This window comes from Netta rufina (assembly GCF_964035555.1).
Source record: "Netta rufina genome assembly, chromosome: 11".
Classification (NCBI taxonomy): Eukaryota; Metazoa; Chordata; class Aves; order Anseriformes; family Anatidae; genus Netta; species Netta rufina.
The window spans coordinates 22,448,599-22,468,053 of record NC_140134.1 but is presented as its reverse complement, the minus strand read 5'-3'; the positions used below and the strand labels follow the sequence as shown (position 1 = coordinate 22,468,053).

The window sequence follows — 19,455 nt, the reverse complement described above, 5'->3', positions numbered from 1 at the left end:
GGGGCCCAGCGGCACCTCCGCCACTGCCAGTGCCTTAACGGGGGCGGCACCGGGGGCACCGCACTGAAGCTGCTCCTGAGCGGCGGCGCCGCCTCCGCGTCTGTCTGCGGCTGCCCGACGGGGGGGGGGGGGTCCGGTGCTGCCCCTCCCATCCCCGCCCCGTCCCCCCCGCCCCGCCATGGCGGCCCCGCGCCGCTCCTGGCTCGTGTTCGGCTTCAGCGCCGAGGAGGCGGCGGGGGAGCCATCGCCGGGCCCGGGGCCGCGCCGCCTGGAGCCGGGCCCCGAGGGGATCGAGGGGATCCGCCGCGTGTGGCCCGCCTGGAGCTACGCCGTGCTGGACACCGGTGAGCGGCCCCCCGGGGCGGCCGGCACGGGGATGCTGCCGGGCCCCCCCGGGCCCCCTCCCGGCCCCGGAGCCCCCCGGAGCCCCGGCGGGCGCTGAGCCGCTGCTCCCGCAGGCGCGGGGCTGGAGGTGCTCGGCGCGGGGCTGCGGCGGCGGCTGCCGACGGGGTGCGCGGAGGCGCTGCCGTCCGAGACGCACGTCCTGCTGCTGCGGGGACGGGGACGGGGACCGGGGGCGGCGGCCGAGGCCTGGCCGCGGGCGGCGGCGCTGCGGGGGGAGCTGCGGGGAGCCCCCGCCTGGCGCCGGGCCCTGCCGCCGGGCTCCCGCAGCCCCCCGCTGCCGCTGCTGCCCGGCGGCTTCGCGGTGCCCCGGCCGCCCTTCTTCTGCGAGCTGCCCCCGGCCCCGCCGCTCCGCGCCCTGGCGCTGGGCCACGAGCACGTCCTGGCGCTCGGGGCCAACGGCGAGGTCTACGGCTGGGGCGGCGGCAGGTGAGCGCCGGGGGGGGCAGGGGGCCGGGGTGCTGGTGGTGGTGGGGGTCCCTCAGCTGGTAGCATGCAGGTGGAGGCAGGGTTCAGGGCTCCGGTGTCGCCAGCACGCTAAAACGGTGCCGCACTGCGTGGGCAGCCAGCCGAGCGAGCAGCACGCACACCCGCCAGCACTTCAAGGGCTGTTCTTCATGCTGCTGCACATAAATACTGTGCTACAAGTAACTCTGGAGTCTTGGTTCTTGATTACGTGCAACTGGTCCTGAGCAGCAGCCCTGCGAGCTGTCCCCTGCCCCCCGTGCTGCTCGGGCTCGGGGCAGAGGCTGTCCCGGTCCCTTCCCTCGTGCCCCCTGTCAGGGCTGGCAGTGGGGAGGCACCTGGGGGTGCAGCAGGGACAGAGGCACTCGGGTTCTGGCCTGGCCCTCTCTGCTCGGCGTTCCCAGGCCATGCCTTCAGGCCTCAGGTGCAGTGGGGACCAGTGGGTTGTCTGCAATATTTTTCCCTGTTGGTACTGGCTTTGCTACTTGTACCCAAGTCTGGCGTTTCCCATACTATTACCTGGGCAGGCTCAGCCTGGTGTGTTGTTGCTGATGCTGTGACATCAGCCTGGTGCCACCGGCCTTACAGGACTCCCTGAAAGTCCCTGCGGGCACTGGTCTCACCCTGTCTGTGCGGGGTTTACCACAGGCAGCACCTGGGTCTGTCCCCATTGAGTCCAACCACACGGGTGGCCCTGGGGTCACGCTGCCAGCCCCGTGCTTGGTGAATGTGTCTGGGTACGGCCGTGTGCCCCCAGCCCCGAGCAGACGTTACCAGCACAGCTGTGGGGTCGGGGTGTCGGTGGGCGATCTGCCCTGACCACATTAATTGCCAATTACAGATAGTTACGGGGCAGAAGGGGTAAGTTAGCGATCTTGCTGCTTACGTGAAACAAAGCCAACAAAGATTAAAGCAGAGCTGTGCAAACTGGAGTGTCTTCCTCCCTCGGTATTGCCGATGTGCTCGGGTGCATTTTGTTTCCCGGCCTCAGGTCGCTGGTGTTTGGGGGCTGTTGTCACGGCCGGCTGGTTGTCATAGCAAACAGCATTAGATCAGCCCTTACATTTACAGATATTGCCATATTGCCATCGTTCTTGCCTTCTTTCTTTACCTTTAAAGGAAAGGTTTACACACCTCACTTGCTGTCATGTATTTCAGGATTAACTTTTTGCAGACACTAAATGCCATGGTTAAGCTTTGGTTACTAGAAAAGTATGAGAAGCCTCTCGCACTTCTTTGTGCCTCTTCCTTCAGCGTTAGGGCTCTGCTGAATAATGCCGTAGCTGTTAGTCACGGGGCCCTCCAGCCTTCAGGGACGCTTGCTTAAAGCAGCCCTCAGCTCCCCAGCAGTTTTCCCCTTTCCCTGCTGGTGCTAACCCCGCTGTGCCAGCACCTGCAGCCCTGCAGGTTAAGTTCCTGACATACAAATCAGCTCAGACATAAATGACACAGCAGGGGCACGTTCGTTATGTCACAGTTGTGCCGTGCGTTGTTCCCTTGCGCGTAGTTACTGCACCATGGAGCCCCCCCAGTCCCAGCTGGGTACCACCAGTGGCCGTGCCCCGGCCTCCCAGTGCCCTCGCTGCCGGCTGTGGCCCTCGCGCTGCCGCACAGCCGGGGGGCGGCAGGAGGCCGGGGGGCATCAGGGCTGCGGGCACTGGGTGCGGGAGGTGCCCGTCTGTCTGCCCGCGTACGTCTCCCCACAGGCACGGGCAGCTTGGCCACGGGGGCCTGGAGTCGGAGCAGCAGCCGCGGCTGGTGGAGGCCCTGGCCGGTGTGCCCATGCGGGCGGTGGCGGCGGGCGGGTGGCACTCAGCCAGCATCAGCGGTGAGGGGCCGGGGGTGGGGGGTGGCGGTGCTGGCAGCCTGGGGCCGGCTGCCCCGTGTGGTCCCGGGCAGGGCCGGTGCTGGTGCCCGGTGCCCTCGAGCACTTGGCCGCTGCCGCGGGGTCCGAGCTGTGCCCTGACCAGGGCCGCCCCGTGCGTGCTTGCAGAGGGGGGGGACCTCTACATGTGGGGCTGGAACGAATCGGGCCAGCTGGCGCTGCCCTCCAAGGCGGTGGCAGAGGAACAGGACCAGGATGAGGACGCAGACACAGGTGAGGATGCTGCTGGGTGCAGCGAGGCCATGCCCAGCCCCTGGGATGGCGCGGCCAGGGCTGAGCGCCGCTGTTCTCAGGGGCTGCGGAGCTGCCGCCCCCCCGGGAGCAGCCGGGCGCCGCCTTCATTTCCATCCAGGCGTTCCCGGCCCTGCTGGACCTGCCCCAGGATGTGGAGGTTGGTGCCGTCAGCTGCGGGTCCCGGCACACGGCTGCAGTCACACGTGAGTGCCCGGTGGGTGGGTGGGGGCCGGCAGCCCTGGTGCTGGGGGTGATGCCAGCTGATGGGCGCTGTCCTGGTTGCAGGAGACGGCGAGCTCTACACCTGGGGCTGGGGTAAGCGAGGCTTCTGCTCCGTGACGGCCCGGTGTGACCTGCTGGTTGCCTTGCCGCTTTGATTGCTGGCTGTTAATGCTTTATTTGGACTGCTCCCCTTCCATCCTTGCCCAGGGGATGAAATCCCTCCTGTGGGCCCCATCACACAGCTGCTGTGTCTGCAGGTAAATACGGGCAGCTGGGCCATGGGGACAACACCAGCTCTGACCGGCCCCGGCGCGTGGAGCACCTGGTGGCAGAGGGGCTGCGGGCCCAGGAGGTGGTGTGCGGGCCCTGGAACACCTACGTGTGCGTGCTGGAGCAGTGAGGGGCACGAGGCTGTCCCACGACCATCGCTGTGTGCATGGAGCAAAGGGAGACAGGGGAAAGCTCTGCTCCTGCCCCATGGAGCAGCCCTCGGCCCTTGGAGGTCGGGCAGAGGGTGGGTGGGTTTCCCCCCCAGGACCCCAGCTCAGGCCGAGGAGCTGTGCTGCTGCCTCAGGCAGCTGGGGTTGCACTAGTGATAAAGACAGAACAGGACTACATGGATTTATTAAATCTCTTTTTGTAACAGCTGCGGTAGTGCTTCGCGTTGCGTACACATACAGGTGCCCAGCTGCTCCAGCCCCTATGGGCACAGGCAAGAAGGCAGGGGCTGAAGAGCCAGGCCCAGCCCTCTCCCCCTCCCAGCCTCCAGGGTGATGCTGGAGGAGCCTTTGGTCACCCCAACAACCACACAAACAGCAGGGGTATATACATGGATACGCATTATTCCCATAAACAGTATATACAGTTACAGAGCAAGGGAACAGAACCTGGGGAATAAATAACAGCAAGTGGGGGAGTGTAGTGACAACAAGGTGCAAATTAGTTCTGATCAGGGACAGACACACATACAGAGCTTCATTAACAAAAGGTGCAAACGGGCCCCCACCAGCACGCCGTACCGCCAAGCCATGCGCTGTTCTGCCCAGGAGCAGCAGGCGAGAAAGGGCAGGCAGGCGATGGGGTGCACGTGCAGGGGGACAGGCAGCCCCTCACCAGGGGCTCGGGGATGGGCAAAGGGGAATCGGCCACCTGAGGGCTCCAGGGGGCAGCTGCAGTGCCCGGCGTGGGGGAGTTGAGACCCTCAGCCACAAGCCCAGGCTGCAGCAGTCCTCGGGGGCCAAGGGAGGCTGCTTAGGGGAACCTCAGCTAAAGCAAGCCCTAGCTAAAGCATGGCTGCTGTGCTGTTAAGGAAGAGCTGGGTAGATAATACCTACAGATATATGGAAGGTTAAAAAAAAAAAAAAAGCCTTTGGTAAGAGGCACCAAGGCCAGCTCTCTGCACTAGGTCCTGTCTGTCCCAGAGCACACCCGGCAAGGCAGAGCCCTGCCACCTCACCCCACTGCCCAGCCAGGCTCCCGCAGAAGCCACCACCCGCTGCTACGCTACCCCAAGTTTGTTCTCAGTCTTTAATCACAAACAGTCACAAGAATTCCCCAAATAAAAGCAAAAATGTTAGAAGTGTCCTTTTCCTTCCCCTGCCCTCGCAGGCAGAGGGGGGGGGGCGGCCAGACTAATGCTGGGCCCTAGCTAAAAGCCAAGCCGAGGGCAGGGCCTGCCCCGGGCCTGGGCGCTGCGGGAGCGCTCCCCCGGGGCAGGGACTCACTGCGGCTGCGCAGGGCCAGAGCCGGGGGCAGCGCCTCAGCAGTAGGCGGTGGTGGTGGTGGAGTTGAGCACGCGGGAGCTGGTGTCACACCTGGAAGCCTTTGAAAGTTCGCGCTGTGGACACAAGAAGCAGGAGACGGGGGGTGAGGGCCGGGGGCCACAGGCGGTGCTGGTGCTCCGGGGCAGCGGCTTTAGGCCACGCTGTGCCCCTGCTGGGCAGAGACAGCAGCCGACACCCCCCTGCTTCAGGACAGGGCAGGAAGGCAGCTCTCAGCAGCTGGGAAAGATCCCCGAGGCTCCCAGGAGCAAGAGCCCTGGGCCGGGAGCCTCATCCCTCCCTCCTGCAGCTGGCAGCTCGCCGCCTGTCCTGGGAAGCGCTTCCAGATCAGCGGGACAGCGAGGGAGCAGGCTGGCAGGGCAGGAGCACAGGCAGGCTGCAAGCACGGGACCAGCCATGTGCAAGCAGTGCAGGAAGGGAGCGCTGCCTCTGCCCAGCACCCTCCCTCCCTCGGGGCTGCCACAGGCACAGGATCAGGGCCTGATGAGGAACCCCCAGCGCTGGCTCTGTTCCCAGCGGGAAGGGATGGTCCTGGGCATCAGGAGAGGTTAAAGCCTGGGCTCAGTGAGGGCTAAGGGAAGGGCAGAGGCCTCCAGCCAGCAAAGCTCCATCCACCAGCAAAGACCAACCCCCCCCCAGCACCCAGCTCCCCCAGGGAGCTCCCCAGCACAGCTCAGGCCAGCAGGAGGTGGGACAAGGCAGGGTCCCTCGAGAGGCTGAGCTCAGGGGCACAGCAAGCCGAGTCAAGGCGAGCATGCAGGGGCTGAGGCCATGCAGGCAGTGGGAAAAGGACCCGGGGGCAAGCAGGACCCTCCCGCCTCTCTCCCAGCAACCAGGTTAGGACAGCGACAGAGCGCTGCTGCTGCCAGCTGCCCGCGCCCAGGAAACACCGCATCAAACCCCGGGGCTCAGCGCTCGGCTCAGGCAGCTGGGGACAGGCCAAGCTCCAGAGAGCAGCCACGCCACTGGAGCAGGGCTGTGCCGGGAAGCCTGGCACAGGGACACACCGCAGGCAGGGCCTGGCTCCTGCACGGGCTCGGGGGCTGCCCTGGGCAGCAGAACTCCTCTCGTCTCCATCTGTTCCCCCCGGGGCTGCTCAGGGCCACGCAGGATGCGAGCGGTGCTTGGCCTCAGCCGCCCAACCTCAGCGCTGAGTTCCTGCCGTGCAGCCCCCACCCGGTGCCGGGGGCGCTGGCAGGGGCAGGCGCTCTGTGCAGCGGGGGCCGCGGGGCTGTGGGAGGGGGCGCAGGCCCCGCGCGGCCGGGGGGAGGCAGGTTTAGAAGAGGTGAATTACCGCAAACTCAGAATAGGTGCTGGCAACAGAACTAACGCTGTAGTTACGCTGGGCAGGGGCTGTGGGGGTGCACCCACCGCTCAGGGTGGTTCCGTTCAGCTGCGACACGTTCTCCTTGTTCTGCTCCCTGTGTCCTGGCCGGGGGGGCTTCAAAGCCACGCGGCTGGGGGTCCGAGCCTGACCAAAGTGCTGGAATGGAAGACAGGAGGCATGACCCGAGGGGGCTGGAAGCCTGTGCTAGCCTTGCTGCTCTGCAGTAGCGGAGGAACTCCAACCTCCAGCCTCCTTCATGGTCTGGGGCCCAATTCTGACCCAGGACACATAGGTCAGGTAATGAAGACACCTTCCCCCCCCCCCCCACCAGCTTCAGGCTTGGCCCAGACACCCACCAGAAATCTGGGCTAGGGGGAGTCTTCCTGAACGCTGCCCACCCTCCTTTTCCCCCAGGCTGTGCTGGCCCCACAGACATCCCACCAGCCATGCAGCTGCCCAGTTGGGGCTGGGACCAACGAGCAGCCTGTATGCCCCTGGAGCTTGGCAGGGGAGGCAGGTGAAGCAGCACAGCACGGCAGGGCTCCCTAGCCCCCCTGCAGGTAGGGACGCCCCAGAAGGGCCCTCACCTTCCCTCCGGAGGGCGGCAGCCGGGAGGTCGGTGAGTGGTAGAGAGTTGCCCCGAAGGCCGAGCGAACAGTGCTGTTGGGGGTGGCGCTGGAGATGGAAGTGGTGTTGAGCTGGGGGAAAGCAGAGCACCAGGTGAGGGGGGAGGAAGCCGGGGCTGTGCCACACCAGGAAAGCCACCATGGAATCACCCAGCCGCAGGGGGCCCTCCAGCTCCAGGGCACCCCAACAAATCCCACCACCCCCATGGAGAGAAGTGCCCGCAGCCTGGCCCCATTCCTGCTTCCCTTACACTGCTGCAACACCCCTGAGCCCTTCTGGCACCTTTGAGAGACTGAACCCAGAGGTGGGGCTCTGAGCACCACACGCACTATGTCGTGCCAGCACTCAAGTGCCGGCAGGGTCCCAGCCTCGCACTCTGCCCGGTGTGGACAGTTTACCTTCCTTACTTTGCCAGGCGTGTGTGGGGTGAGCACGCGACGCTTGACGGGTGTCCGCGGGGTGCTCCCGTACATCATCTCTGCCTCGATCTGGCGGCTTTTCTTCAGGTGCTGCATGAGAGAGCTGCGCTCACCACCCCGAGCAGAGGAGCGGGGAGCTGGCTGCTCTGGGTCACTGCCCAGTGCCAGGGGAAAGGCAGGCTTCTGCTGGTGGGCAGCAGCCCTGCAGCCAGAAGCAGGTACTTTGGGGGAGATTTACAGGTAGCCAGAGCCAAGCCAGAGTCCTGGTGCAGCTGAGGCCAAGAAAAAGGCTCAGCACACAGACACCAGCAGCAGCAGACACCAGTTTTGGTAAGGAAGGTGACCACGTACAGAGCCAGCAGGAAGAGAAGACCCCCGTCTCCCTAGGGAGCTGCCAGCAGCAGATGGGGAGCCCGGGGCTGGGGCAATTCTCGCCCCCTGAGCAGGGCTGGGCCACCAACAGCCTGGAGCCAGAAGAGGCTCCTCGAGGCCAGGAGAGCACATTCAGCTCCGCACTCACCCGCTCCTGCTTCTCCTTCTCTTTCTCCATGCGGTACAGCTGCCACTGCTCCGCCACATACTCCATGAACTGCTGCCCCTTCACCAGGAAAGCGTCCTCATGCTCCTGCTCCCAGGCCTGGACCCTGCTCTCCAGCTCCTCCTGCAGCTGATGGGGACACACAGGCAGTGTCAGGAGGCTGCCCCCCGAGATACTCCTTGCTGGCTCTAAGTGCCCCACTTCTCCTTGGTCACTGCTACATGTGCCTACCCAGAACTGCAGCTCCTTCTCCTCCCTCCAGGTCTGAACCTACCTTGGAAAGCATCTTCTGCAGCTTTGCTCGCTGCTTCTCTTCTTTCAGCAGGCTCCCCCCACGGTTGGCAAAGCGGTTGGGGTCGGTTGTTTTCCTCTAGCATAGAAAAAGGAGGTGAGGAGAGAGGCAGGCACAGAGCCCAGCCTCACTGTGCAGTGCTCCCTGCAGCGCAGCCCCGCACAGCACAGCAAGCTCTTCACCATAAGTCATCCTGGCGCTCTGACACAGCGCCCCATCCCCTCACCATGCTGCTAGGGCTCCCCCCGCCTCCCCGCTCCCTCAAGGACACTGCACACCAGAGCAGAGGCCTACAGGGCCCAGAAACCCAGCACTGCCCGAGCAATACCTCCAGCTCCAGGAACAGCTTCCAGTTCTCCTCCCATTTCTGGACGGCCTCAAACAGCTCCTTGTGTGTTTCATAGTAGTTCTTCATCCTCCCCACCTCAGCATCGTGGAGCTGGAGCAGGGTCTCTGTGTAGTCCTCTGGGGAGATACAACAGCACGTTCAGGAGGCAGGCAGGGACCCGGCACCACATCCAGCAGCACTTCCCTGCAGCCGGTCTGCTGGCAGGCAGCCTGCAGCTCCCCCAGGGGAGTCTGAGAGCCAGCACCCACCATCATAATAGGGGCTGAAGCCTTCTCTCTGCTCCTGGCTGTAGAAGCATTTATCCCAGTACTCAGCCAGCTCCACCCGGATTGCCTGGATCACAGACTTCATGTTCTGCAGCTTCAGCTCCTCCAGACGGTCCACTTCTAACTGCAGCTGCCGTGAGACCAGAGCACAGGCTCAGAAGGCAGCAAGAGCAGAACTGGATTCATGTTCTGTGTAAGCTGAGTTCTAACGAGCCAGTCACCAGCCCCAGCTCCCAGCTCCTCCACCTGCGAGGACAGGCTTTGGCTCACAGCACAGACTGCTGGAAGCTGCCCCTGCACTCTGGCTGAGCAAACAAGCGTGCAACCCAGAGCTGCTGCTCCCCTGCCCTCCCCCCTCCAGAGACAGCAGGACAGTCCTTAGGTCCTTACAGCTTTCCTGGTTTTGGCTCTGGATCCGGTCATGTGCACTGCGAAGGACTCCCTCTCCTCCTCAGGAACCTGCAGCCTGTCCCAAAGCGCAGTGATCCTGGATCGCAGCTCCACGCACACGGCCTCGTTCAGGGACCGCCGGGCCTCCAGCTGCAGCAGGGAGAGCGGGGTCAGCACCAGAACGGCCCGATGCTAACCAGGCAGGCTGTTGGCCCTGCTGCAGCCAGCAGAGCAGCCCGTTCATCCTCCCTCATCTCCGTGCAAGAGCTCCTAGCAGGAGGTTCTAACACAACGCGGTTACTGAGCGCAGAGCAGCCACGCTCTGTGTCACGCTGCCAGGCAGCCTCCACAGCCCCACAGTCACAGCAAGGCTGCCTCGAGGTGCCAACGTACCTGCTGCAGCAGGTTCTGGAGGGCAGCAATGTTGTCTGTGGACAAGCAGAAGGCTTCCTCGTCCTCACACACCACCTCCCGCTCAAAGCTCGTGTCCGGGGTGTGGTCCAGCTCCTCCATGCAGAGGATGACTTGCCGCTTGATACTGACAAACTGCTCTCGCCTTCGCTCCTGCAGGTGACGAGCCCCGTGAGAAGCCCGTGGGCACCATCCCCACCCCCCAGGGAGACCTCGCCCGCCCCCCGCTCACCTTCTCGGCGCTCAGGGAGGCCAAGTGGCGCCGGTAGCGGTCCAGCTCCTCCAGGCTGGGCACGGTGTTGCTGTCGATGCCAAACGGGGACACGCAGAGGATGTCACACAGGTCTTGGTCTTGTTCTTGCAGAGCTTTCAGCTCCTGCTGCCTGTCCCTCTTCTGCTTTAACATCACTTGCACGCGGGTGCGTAAATCCTTCTCCATCTGCAGGATGGTGCTTTCCTCCTCTGCCTAGGACAGACCAGAAAACCACTCTCCTCCACAGCTCTTGCGGTCCTGACTCACACCCAGGGCTCCTTAAGCATAAAGCGAGGGACACAGCCCCCGGCTCTGAGCAAAGTTCCCCAGGGAGGTGCAAACGCAGCAGCAACGCTCAAAACACGGCGCTGCGAGGCACCGGGCCCTCTCACAGCCACCTCCCAACACCGGGGCTGCGGGGACCCACCCAGCCTTTGGCCCCACCGAGCTTTTTGGGGTTTTGGGTGCGCCTGCATGGGGAGCCCAGGCCCCGTCAGGACCCCGGGCCGAGCCCCGTCGGAGCCCCGCGGTGCCCACCTCGAAGGGGTCGAGGCGCAGCTCCCGGCACAGCACGTCCAGCTCCTTGCGGCACAGGGCGATGCTCTTCAGGAGCCGCTCCTTCAGGCTCTCCTCCTCCGCCACCATCATGTCCAGCAGGCCCTGCGCCGGGCACGGGCACCGTCAGAGGCGGCCACCGGGATGGGGGGGGGGGACAGGAGGGGCGGCCCGGGGCCCGTGCTCACCTTGATGTGCTTCTTCACCACGTCGGTGCGCTCCAGGCGCTGCTCCTCGGGGATGCCGATCTCCTCCCAGATGTCCCGCAGCGCCGCCAGCGCGCGGTTCAGGCACGACACGGCCTCGGCCGCCAGCACCTCGCTGCGGGCACCGGCACGGCCCCGGCACGGCGTCAACGGGGGCACCGGGACCGGCACCGGCACCGGCACCACGGCCACCGCCCGGCCCCTCCCGCCGCGCCCCCCGGTCCCGGTCTCCCCCCCGCCGCCCCCCGGTCCCGCCGCCTCCGTCCCCGGTCCCCTTGTCCCTGTCCCGGTCCCCCCGCCCCGTTTCGCCGCGGTCCCGGTGCCGCCGCCCCCACCTCTTCCTCATGGCCGCTCTCCGCCCGCCGCCCGCCGGTGCCGGGATTCAAACTGGCAGCCGGCGGCGCTGATTGGCCGCAGCCCCGCGGCCGCGTCACACCGAGCCCCGCCCTCAACCGCCGCCCGGCCCCGCCCCAAGCCGGCCGCCGACCAATAGCGGCGAGAGGCCGCCGCGGCCGCCAACCAATCGCGAGGCGGATCGGCTCCGTCCGCTCTCGCGGGACTCCGCCCCCCCCCAGGGAGGAGGCTCCGCGGCCGCCACGTGACCCCTCCCGACGGCGCTCCCGGCTCCGGGCGGCGCCCCGGCGTCACGGCGCATGCGCGCGCAGCAGTCAGGAGGAGGCGGGGCGGGGCGGGGGAGGGGCGGTTTATTGGGGGGGGGGGGGGGTGGGGGGGGGGTCAGCTGCGGGGCTCCGCCATCGCCTCCATCAGGCGGCCGCTGCTGGTCACGGCCGTGGTCAGGAAGATGAAGCGGCACCCTGCGGGGACAAGGGACACGGGGACAGGGCACGGGGCTCAGCGCACAGCCCCCAGCCCCGTGCCGTGCCCCCCCCCCCCGGTGTACCCCCCCCCCCCCTCCCCGTACCTCTGTCCCGGCCCAGGAAGCGCAGCGCCGCCATCTCGGAGCAGGTGCAGCCGCCCAGGAACACGGCCAGCACCGTGCGGCCCCCGGCCCGGCCCGGCCCCGCCTCGGCACCGCCACCTGCAACGCACGGAGACAGCGGGGTCCCGGCCCCGGTCCCGGCCCCCCCCCCCCCACACACACACCCCCTGCCCCTGCCCTACCTGCCTCCGAGAACTCGGGGCCGCCCAGCAGCCGCAGCACCTCCTCCAGGCCCTGCCAGCCCCTGCGCTCCAGCACCTGTCGAAGGGAGCGGATCACGGCCTGCACGCACCGGGGGGCAGCGGGGGCCCGAGGCCGGGCTCCCCCCGGGGTGCTCGGTGCCCGCCCCCCGCCCCGGGCCCACCTGCTCGATGAGCTTGCAGCTCAGGGGGGTGTAGGCGCCGCTGAAGACGTAGGCCATGTCCCGGGGCACCTTCAGGTCGTACTCGCCGTCCAGCCGGGGGATCTGCGGGGACGCGGTGCTTGCTGTGGGATCATGGAGCTGGCCCCGCATCACGCCCCGCACGGCACAGCCCTCGCAGCAGGCGAGGTGAGCCAGGCACCAGGCAGCAGCCCCGGGGTGTGACAGAGCCAGGGGGTGCAGAGCTCTGGGGCAGGCCAGGGCACAGGCCGGGCACAGCTCTCCGGCCAGCAGCGGGCAGAGCAGCAGCCCAGCAGCCCCCCGAGCACGTACCAAGCCCAGCTTCTTGCTTATGGCTCGGAAATTGCTCTTCCTGGCCAAGGAATTAAACGCGTCTGTGATCTTTCCTGGAAAAGAAGACAAAAGCAGCTCAGAGCCCTGGGACATGGTGCAGCAGCTGCCAGCTGGGGCCCGGTGGCTGTGCAGGCACCAGGGTCTGGCAGAGAAGGGGCAGCAGGGCCAGCACCAGCCCCGGGACTGCCCCCAGCCCAGCAGCTCCCTGCCGTGGGCTGCCCTGCCCCGCAGCTCCCCATGGCTCTGGCTCTCACCAGCCGCTCGGTCTGTCACCAGCTTGCTGACCCTGCTCTCCACAGCCGTCAGGGTCTCCCCAGCCGCCTGCTCGGTCAGCAGCCCGATGCGCTTCAGGTTGTGGAAGGTCAGCAAGTGCTCAGGCCCGTAGCTCTGGGGAAGGATCACTGGGATCAGCACAGAGCCCTGGCTGCCAGCACATGAGGCAGCAACGTGGCACCTCCGTGGGGACAGGCAGGAGCCCTGGGAGGCTGCTTAGGGCACCCTGTGGGGCAGGCAGAGCCCCCGGCTCACACCAACCCCTGTGGGCAGCCAGCACATCCCCGAGGAGCACCATGGCCTGGTGTCCCATGGCGAGCAGCAGGCAGGCAGCAATGCCCCGTCCCATGCTCGCCCTGCGGGGGGCCCCCAGCAGGCTCACCTGCAGGTACTGGGTCTTCAGGGAGCGGTAGTCTTTGGGGTTGAGACCTGTGGGGACAGGGCACTGCTGTGAGCTGAGCCTGAGGCCCGTGGCACTGCCCCCAGCGCTGCCAGCCCCCCTCACCGTTCTCTGTGATGGACAGCAGGCACATGAGGCGCAGGCTCTCGATGGGGGACACCTGTGTGGGGACAGGCTGTGAGCGGGCTGCCAGCCCCTGCGTGTCCCTGGGCACGGCCTGCCCCGCGGCACGGCTCTCACCTGCCGGTCGATGTGCTCCTCGATGAAGCTGGTGCTCTCCCGGATGTCGAAACCCTCCAGCAGAGCTGTGCAGGGGCAGAGGCAGAGTCACTTCACCCATTCCCGGGGCTCTCACTGCCTGGCTGAGGTAGGGTCTCAGCTCAGCCTCCCTGCCTGAACCCCGTGGGGAGGGGAAGGCTTGTGATGCTGGGCTGCCTGCCCGGCCACATGTCAGCCCTGAAAAGACGTGGCTTGACCCTGCTAAGACCTCAACACCCACCCCAACATGAACAGTGGCACCCAGGGGCGCCCAGGCTGTGAGACAGCCCAGATGTGGGGCACTGGGGCTGGGGGAGCCAGGGGGTGATGACAGACACGGAACCGTGCTCACAGTGCTCAGCCTTGATCATCTCCTGGAAGTCCTGCTTGGTTTTCTTTTTCATGATGGACTCGCAGGCACCAATATCTGCACAGCCAAGAGTTTTACACTTTGGAGGTGTAACAGGCTCCATGTACATGTCCCCTGAGCCCCACTGCAGAGCTCTGCATGCACCAATGGCCCCTGCTGCCTGCCTGCTGCTCAGACCCTCTGCCCCCCCCTCCCGCGGGCTGGCAGCGCCCTGCAACCCCCCCGCTGCCCCAGCACCTACGCAGGCTCAGCAGACGATGCTCCTGTTTCAGTCCCTTCAGTTCCTGGGAGACGAAGTTCTTCATCTGCTTGATGTCCATGCCACGGCGCCGCTGCAAAAGAGCATCGTGGCAGTGAGGTGGCTGCGGAGGGAGGCACTGGGGGTGCCTGCACAGCTGGGTGGGACTCACGTCGTACTGTGCCTGCAGGTTGCGAGACTTCTGGCTCAGGAAGCCAAACACGCTGGAGAAGTGCTCGTTCCGGATCTGGCTGAAGACCTGCAGAGAGCACCGCAGCTCCTGCACACCCGACCCACCAATACCTGCACCCCAGGCCCAGCGGCTCCGTTCCCTGCTCAGCCCCCTCCCGGTGCCCCACGCAGCGCCAGCGTGACCCACTGCCACCATGGCACTCACTTTGTCCTGGGCATTGAGCAGCACCTTAACGCTCTTGTCAGAGGAGGTGACTTCAGGCCCAAAATCCACGCTGCCTGCAGAGAAGGATGAAGAGTAGTGGAGTCACAGACTGGATCACAGAACAACAGAACGGCCCCACGTCACCCCGCTGCTGCCCTGCGACCTACCGCACTTGATGCGGAAGGTGTCGTCCACCAGCCCCTCGTACACCATCTGGGAGCACAGCGCTGTGACGTAGTCCGTGTCTGCAATGAGATCCAGCCGCTGTCCGGCTGCCTCCTGCCCTGTGCGCGTGGGCAGCCCCCAGCGCTCCCCCTGCCAGGCCCTGGCTGCAGCCTGCCGCAGCCCCCACCTCTGTCTATGAGGAAGATGTTCCCGATCTCCGGATTCCTGCTCTGGCTGTCGCTCTCACTCTCCTCCTCCAGGTCCCGCCACAGCTCATAGCACATCTGCAAGGGAAAAGCACGTCAGCGCCTGCGGCAGAGCTGCTCCCTGCTCCTGCTGAGGGCTGGTGCCAACACAGCCTCCCCGGGGCACACGGCAGGCACCTCTGGCCAGGGCAGCGTGAGCCCTGCAGCTGCACCCACCTTGGCGCACCTCCCGATCCCGTAGGCCCTGCTGAACGGCCCGTACAGGGAGTTCAGCAACTGCAGGGCTCGAGCAACCGAGTTGATCCAGCGGTGATCTCCCTCCTGCAGGGAGCACGGGAGCATCGGGGAGCGGCTCTGGGCAGGCCAGGTTGGAAAAGGCTGCGTGCATCGGGAGCTGGGCTGGGGGAGCCGTGGGCTCGGCCCCGCTCCACACGCAGGGGAGCACGCCAGGTGCCCAGAGCCACCCAGGGAGGGCTGGAGGGGGCAACGCAGGGGAGCTGTGTGCCGAGAGGAGGAGGCACTGCAGCCCACCCGAGCAGCTCCCCAGGCAAAATCCACCCCAGGACAGGAGACCTGCAGTGAGGGGCTGAGAGGGCTGAGCGGGACACCCTGCATTGATCCCCCAAACAAAGCTCTTTTGTCCTGGGCCCAAGAGGTGAGTTCAGGGAAGGCTGCCGTCCTGCAGGGCAGCATCCTGGCAGGATTGTCCCACTGACCAAGAAGTAGTCACGAAAGAACTCGGGCAGCTCCATGCTGATGATGTCCTCATCCAGGGGGAGCAGGTAGAAGGACCACTCATCGCAGGTAACATCTGAGCGCGGGACAGGGAAAGGCAACAGTCACCAGCCCCCCGCAGGAACAGCCCCAGGAGGCCTGGCAGCCCCACACACTGAGGGGGAGAACAGAGAGACGGGGCCTTCCCGGGGGGAACCATTCCCTTCTTCCCCCGAGGCAGGGGCAAGGCCATTGCTCCCCCTGAGCACAAGGCAGAGGCGCTGATGCCGTGCCGTGCACACCCCGCCTGCAGCAGGCAGCCTCCCATGGCCCTGCGGCTGCTGCCCTGGCTCCAGGCCCCACCAGCCTGGGGTGCCCGCAGCGGGGTTCCCTTGGGGTGCTGCGGTGTCAGAGCCACCACCAGGCAGCCCCCGGGGCAGGGGGGTGGCTGCAGGCAGCACGGTCCCACTCACCGCCGAAGACTCCCTCTTCCTCCAGCACCATCTCACAGGCATAGAACTGCAAGGCAGGAGGAGGCCCTCAGCCAGGCAGCGAGCTGCCCGCGGCACACAGGGCGCTCTCCTTCCCGGACACCCCCCCCCATCTGCTTTAGTGAGACATTTCTGGAAGGCAAGGGGCCGGACAGGCACAGCACGGCAGGGTGCTGGTGGAAGAAACAGCAGCCACTGACCTTCTGGGGGCTGAAGATGATCTTGTACTTGCGGCTCCGGCCTGACATCTTGTCAGCGTTGACAATATCTGCAGACAGAGCGCTTGCAGCCCCCAGGGACAGAGACCACCCACCGCCCCCACCGGACACAATGCCCCTGTAGGACAAGCTCCGGGGTCCTGCTCCTCACTGGACCCGAAAGACCTCAGGCAGGAAGCAAAACCCTGGGAGCGGGGCCAGCTGACGGCCCAGCAAGGGCAGCCTGCGGGGCTGGAAGGGCCTGCGGGAGCTGGCCCGGTACCGGTGCGCACAGCCCCGGCTGCAGCCCGCGCAGTGTGGGATGCGCCACGCACCCCTTGCCATCGCTGCTGACCCTCCTGGGGAGGCCCCATGGCAGCCCCCAGCTCAGCACGGAGCGGGGAGCACCCCCTGCCAGCGGGTGGCCGATGGCTGCCCACCAGGCTCCCTGCACTCACCGGCGATGTACTTCATCGTCTTCACCCGCGGCCGGACGAGGAAGCAGAGCCTGAGCGGAGCGACAGGGGTGTGACAGCCGCGGGTGCACGGCCCTGCCTGCCCCGGCCCCGTTCCCTGCGGCAGCTCCGCGCTGAGGCCCGAGCGGGCCCGGGGAGGCAAACCCCAAGCTGGCAAGCGGATGGGGCACTGGCCCCCCTCCGCCTCTCGGTGCCGCTCTGCCCAGGGCAGGGGCTGCACTCACTGGTCGCTGGTGCTGAGTGCAGGCCGGCTCTCCACCTTGTACAGCTTGTCCACCTCGTGCTGCTGCAGGGCGAGGCGCGGGGCTGTCAGCGGGGAGCTGTCAGCGGCACCCCCACGCCCGGCCGCCCGCCCCGCGGTACCTTCAGGATGGAGACGTTGGCGATGCGGTCCAGGGGGCTCATCAGGTCGGCCTCGATGAACAGGTCCTTCCTCCCGGGGAGCTGCGTGATGGCAGGAGGGGGGTGGGCGCTGCCTGGGGCTGCACCGGGCCCCAGCCTCGGCCGTGCCCGCCCGGGACGGCACCGTGCCCCCGCTGCCAGCCCCACCGCCCCCCGGTCCTGGTCCCAGTCCCGGTGCCAGCCCCGATGCCTTCCAGTCCCGGCACCCACCGCCCCCTGGTCTTTGCCCCGGTCCCACCGTCACCCCCCAGTCCCGGTCCCGGTCCCGGTGCGGCCGGACCTGCTCCAGCAGGTAGATGAGCTGGTCCCGCGCCAGGCGCTTCAGGATGCCGAAGTCGGGCGGCTCGGGCACATCGTGGCGGGTGGCCGAGGCCATGGCGGGGCCGGCGCCAGCCCCGGACCGGACCCCGCCGCCCGGAGCCCCCCGCCCGGAGCGGAAGCGGCTGTGGGCACGGCGGCCCCGAGCCGTTTATGGCCGCCCCGTTTCAGGGCTCCTCCGGGCCGCGCTCCCCCAGCAGCCGCCCCAGCGCCGCCCCCAGCGGCGGGCACGGCCCCGGCAGCGCGCGCTGCTCCGACCCGGCACCGGATCCGCCGCTTCCGCCGCCCCGGCCCGGCCCCGACCCCGGGCACCCCGCGGGCACCCAGCCCGTCCCGGTGCCGGTCCCGAGCCGTGGCCCAGCCGCAGCAGCTGGGCGCGGGGCAGCCCCGTGCCGGCCCTCAGCTCCTGTCCCCCCCCACCAGCTCGGGCAGCGCCGTGGCCGCGTCCCCCCCCCCCCCCCGTGGAGCCGCCTCCGGCAGCGGCGCCGCCCCGGAGCCCACGGGAAATGCGCAGAGAGAGCGGGCGGAGCCGGGTCCCGTTCAACCGTTTATTGCGAGCCGGGGCCCCAGGCGCGGGGCAGACGGTACAGCAGCGTGCCGTCGGGGGCGCGCACCTCCAGCCCGCCGTGCGGAGCCGGGCCCGGGGGCGGCGGGGAGGCGGCGGCGCGCAGCGCTCGGGCGTCCTGGCGCAGGCGGCGGTGCGGAGGGGGGCAGCCCCGGCCCCGCAGCACCCTGCGCACCACGTCGGGGCTGACACCGAAGCCCCGGGCCAGGCGCTGCAGCGGCCACTCCTCGGGCAGCTCCCGCCGCAGGAACCTGCGGGCACGGGCACGGTCACCGGCAGCCGCCCCCCCCCGGTCCCGTCCCGTCCCGTCCCGCCCCGTCCCTCCCGGCGCTCACCGCATCTGCTCCATGGCCTGCCAGCTCAGCGTGCGCTCGGGGGCTCCGCGCCCCTCGCCCAGCTCCCGCCGCAGCCGCTGCAGCCGCGCCGCTGCTCGCCGCCTCCGCGCCCTGCGGGGAGAGACGTGAGCGGTCCCCGCGGCCCCGGCCCCGGCCCGGCCCCAGCCCCGCCGCCCCGCACCTCTCGGCCTCCTCCAGCGCCGCGTCCGGCGGCTCCGGGTCCCCGGGCCACGCCGCCGCCGCCCGCCGCGGGGCCCCGGCCAGGAGCGCGGCCGCCCGGAGCCCGCGCCGCAGCAGCGCCGCCATGGCCCGAGCGGGAGGGGCGGCCCCGGGGAGGGGGGGGGCGGCGCGGCGGGGCCGGGGACCGGGGGGCCGGTGCCGGGTCTGCCCGGGTCAGGGCCGTGCGGGGCGGGCAGCGGGAGCCGGGCCGGGCATCCTCAGCCGGCTGCTGCGCAGCTCGGAGGGGGCAGGAATCGCCTCTGCCCCTCACCGGTCACTGATGTGAGCAGAACCAAAGCAGGGTAAGGCGTACTCACAGCCTGCAGCCTTGTTTCTGGCTCCAGGGAGCTGCTGGGCGCTCAGCGGCAGTGCCCTGGTTTTGGGGCAGGGCTGGGTCACCCCTGGCGTCTGTGCAGCCTGGCTCCGCAGGCAGCCCCCGTCCCGCGGCTGGAGGCTGTGCTGCGCCTTGGGCTGCTCACGGCAGGGGATGCTCTGGCCTCGAACCGAGAGGGTGCACACGGCGGCAGGGGCAGAGCCCTGGCCGGCTGGAGGCTGGGCCCTGGCGCTGGGCTTGTGCGTGAACGAGTGCCCCAAGGGCCGGACGGCACCTCCCAGGAGCGAGAGGGGGATGAGAGTCACCAGGCTGCAGGCCTTCTGTCCCTGGAGTGCGTCCCAGAGAAACTGCGACTGGAAGGAAAGAAAGCAGCCGCAGCTTAGCTCTGGAGGCCTTGGCAAGAGGCAGGAAGGAAAAATCTTCCCCAGTCACCTACAGGTGCTCACTAAAGCGTCTTGTTGCACTCCCTCCCCAAGCTCAGCATGCTCACAGTCTCAGATTCAAATCATCTACGGGGTCAGTGCAGCTGCCCGTCTGATCTGCCTGCAGCAGTGCTCAGGCTCCCAGACTCTGCCCATAACATTGCTCTGAGCTGGAGTGGGGTTTGTGGAAAGAAATGCCAGAGCTGGCTGGGGAGACTTCAGTGATGAAGGATCTGACCCAGCCCCAAATAATGCTTTGCTGCTGGAAAAGTGTGTCCAGAGTTTAGACAGCTAGCACCAGTAGCCTGCTTTGGGAATTGGCTTGGTAGCCAGGACTCAGCTTGAGACAAACAGATCTGCTTTAAGGCTAGGTCCATCCCCAGGTTCCCCTGGTGCAA

The 19,455-nt window shown here is 67.4% G+C and overlaps 4 protein-coding genes across 5 annotated transcripts; 1 reads left to right on the top strand and 3 right to left on the bottom strand.

Annotated features, from left to right (window-relative positions):
* The first annotated feature begins 35 nt into the window (after nt 1-35).
* On the top strand, nt 36-3,853 carry RCCD1 (RCC1 domain containing 1). 2 transcript variants are annotated; one of them, XM_084293085.1, is made up of 7 exons: nt 36-344; nt 459-831; nt 2,574-2,695; nt 2,861-2,965; nt 3,046-3,189; nt 3,272-3,301; nt 3,466-3,853. In XM_084293085.1, the coding sequence occupies exons 1-7, from the start codon at nt 179-181 to the stop codon at nt 3,606-3,608; spliced, it is 1,083 nt and encodes a 360-aa protein (XP_084149211.1). In that variant the 5' UTR covers nt 36-178; the 3' UTR covers nt 3,609-3,853. The 2 variants fall into 2 exon arrangements, with proteins under 2 accessions (XP_084149211.1, XP_084149212.1); XM_084293086.1 differs by having other exon boundaries at nt 3,105-3,189; nt 3,466-3,596.
* A 1,114-nt stretch (nt 3,854-4,967) lies between these two features.
* Nucleotides 4,968-10,968, bottom strand: PRC1 (protein regulator of cytokinesis 1; the record flags this gene model as incomplete). The annotated part of the gene is made up of 14 exons (XM_084293743.1): nt 4,968-5,045; nt 6,284-6,469; nt 6,904-7,014; nt 7,351-7,452; nt 7,883-8,029; nt 8,175-8,270; nt 8,521-8,657; nt 8,790-8,937; nt 9,198-9,347; nt 9,591-9,761; nt 9,841-10,074; nt 10,399-10,521; nt 10,605-10,737; nt 10,958-10,968. 14 exons carry the CDS (start codon nt 10,966-10,968, stop codon nt 4,968-4,970), a joined length of 1,827 nt encoding a protein of 608 aa, XP_084149869.1.
* Nucleotides 10,969-11,304: 336 nt separating this feature from the next.
* On the bottom strand, nt 11,305-17,580 carry VPS33B (VPS33B late endosome and lysosome associated). Its single transcript, XM_084293126.1, has 23 exons — nt 17,145-17,580; nt 16,826-16,906; nt 16,687-16,748; nt 16,445-16,494; nt 15,990-16,057; nt 15,772-15,817; nt 15,301-15,395; nt 14,801-14,905; nt 14,566-14,662; nt 14,381-14,458; nt 14,214-14,287; nt 13,989-14,075; nt 13,820-13,910; nt 13,561-13,635; nt 13,191-13,255; nt 13,056-13,110; nt 12,933-12,979; nt 12,532-12,664; nt 12,257-12,330; nt 11,927-12,028; nt 11,745-11,820; nt 11,545-11,661; nt 11,305-11,437 (listed from the first exon to the last, which is right to left on the bottom strand). Exons 1-23 carry the CDS (start codon nt 17,238-17,240, stop codon nt 11,358-11,360), a joined length of 1,854 nt encoding a protein of 617 aa, XP_084149252.1. The 5' UTR covers nt 17,241-17,580; the 3' UTR covers nt 11,305-11,357.
* A 136-nt stretch (nt 17,581-17,716) lies between these two features.
* NGRN (neugrin, neurite outgrowth associated) lies at nt 17,717-18,399 on the bottom strand. Its single transcript, XM_084293722.1, has 3 exons — nt 18,264-18,399; nt 18,083-18,193; nt 17,717-17,998 (listed from the first exon to the last, which is right to left on the bottom strand). The coding sequence occupies exons 1-3, from the start codon at nt 18,386-18,388 to the stop codon at nt 17,731-17,733; spliced, it is 504 nt and encodes a 167-aa protein (XP_084149848.1). The 5' UTR covers nt 18,389-18,399; the 3' UTR covers nt 17,717-17,730.
* Nucleotides 18,400-19,455: the final 1,056 nt, after the last annotated feature.

Coding starts and splice junctions, on each gene's coding strand:
- NGRN (XM_084293722.1), bottom strand. CDS start 18,388: ATGGCGGCGCTGCTGCGGCGCGGGCTCCGGGCGGCCGCGCTCCTGGCC. Junction 18,194..18,263: donor GCGCTGGAGGAGGCCGAGAG/GTGCGGGGCGGC, acceptor CTCTCCCCGCAG/GGCGCGGAGGCGGCGAGCAG. Junction 17,999..18,082: donor CAGGCCATGGAGCAGATGCG/GTGAGCGCCGGG, acceptor CCGTGCCCGCAG/GTTCCTGCGGCGGGAGCTGC.
- RCCD1 (XM_084293085.1), top strand. CDS start 179: ATGGCGGCCCCGCGCCGCTCCTGGCTCGTGTTCGGCTTCAGCGCCGAG. Junction 2,696..2,860: donor GCACTCAGCCAGCATCAGCG/GTGAGGGGCCGG, acceptor GCGTGCTTGCAG/AGGGGGGGGACCTCTACATG. Junction 2,966..3,045: donor GGATGAGGACGCAGACACAG/GTGAGGATGCTG, acceptor CGCTGTTCTCAG/GGGCTGCGGAGCTGCCGCCC.
- VPS33B (XM_084293126.1), bottom strand. CDS start 17,240: ATGGCCTCGGCCACCCGCCACGATGTGCCCGAGCCGCCCGACTTCGGC. Junction 14,459..14,565: donor CATCTTCCTCATAGACAGAG/GTGGGGGCTGCG, acceptor ATCTCATTGCAG/ACACGGACTACGTCACAGCG. Junction 11,662..11,744: donor CCCCGAGTTCTCGGAGGCAG/GTAGGGCAGGGG, acceptor CGTGCGTTGCAG/GTGGCGGTGCCGAGGCGGGG.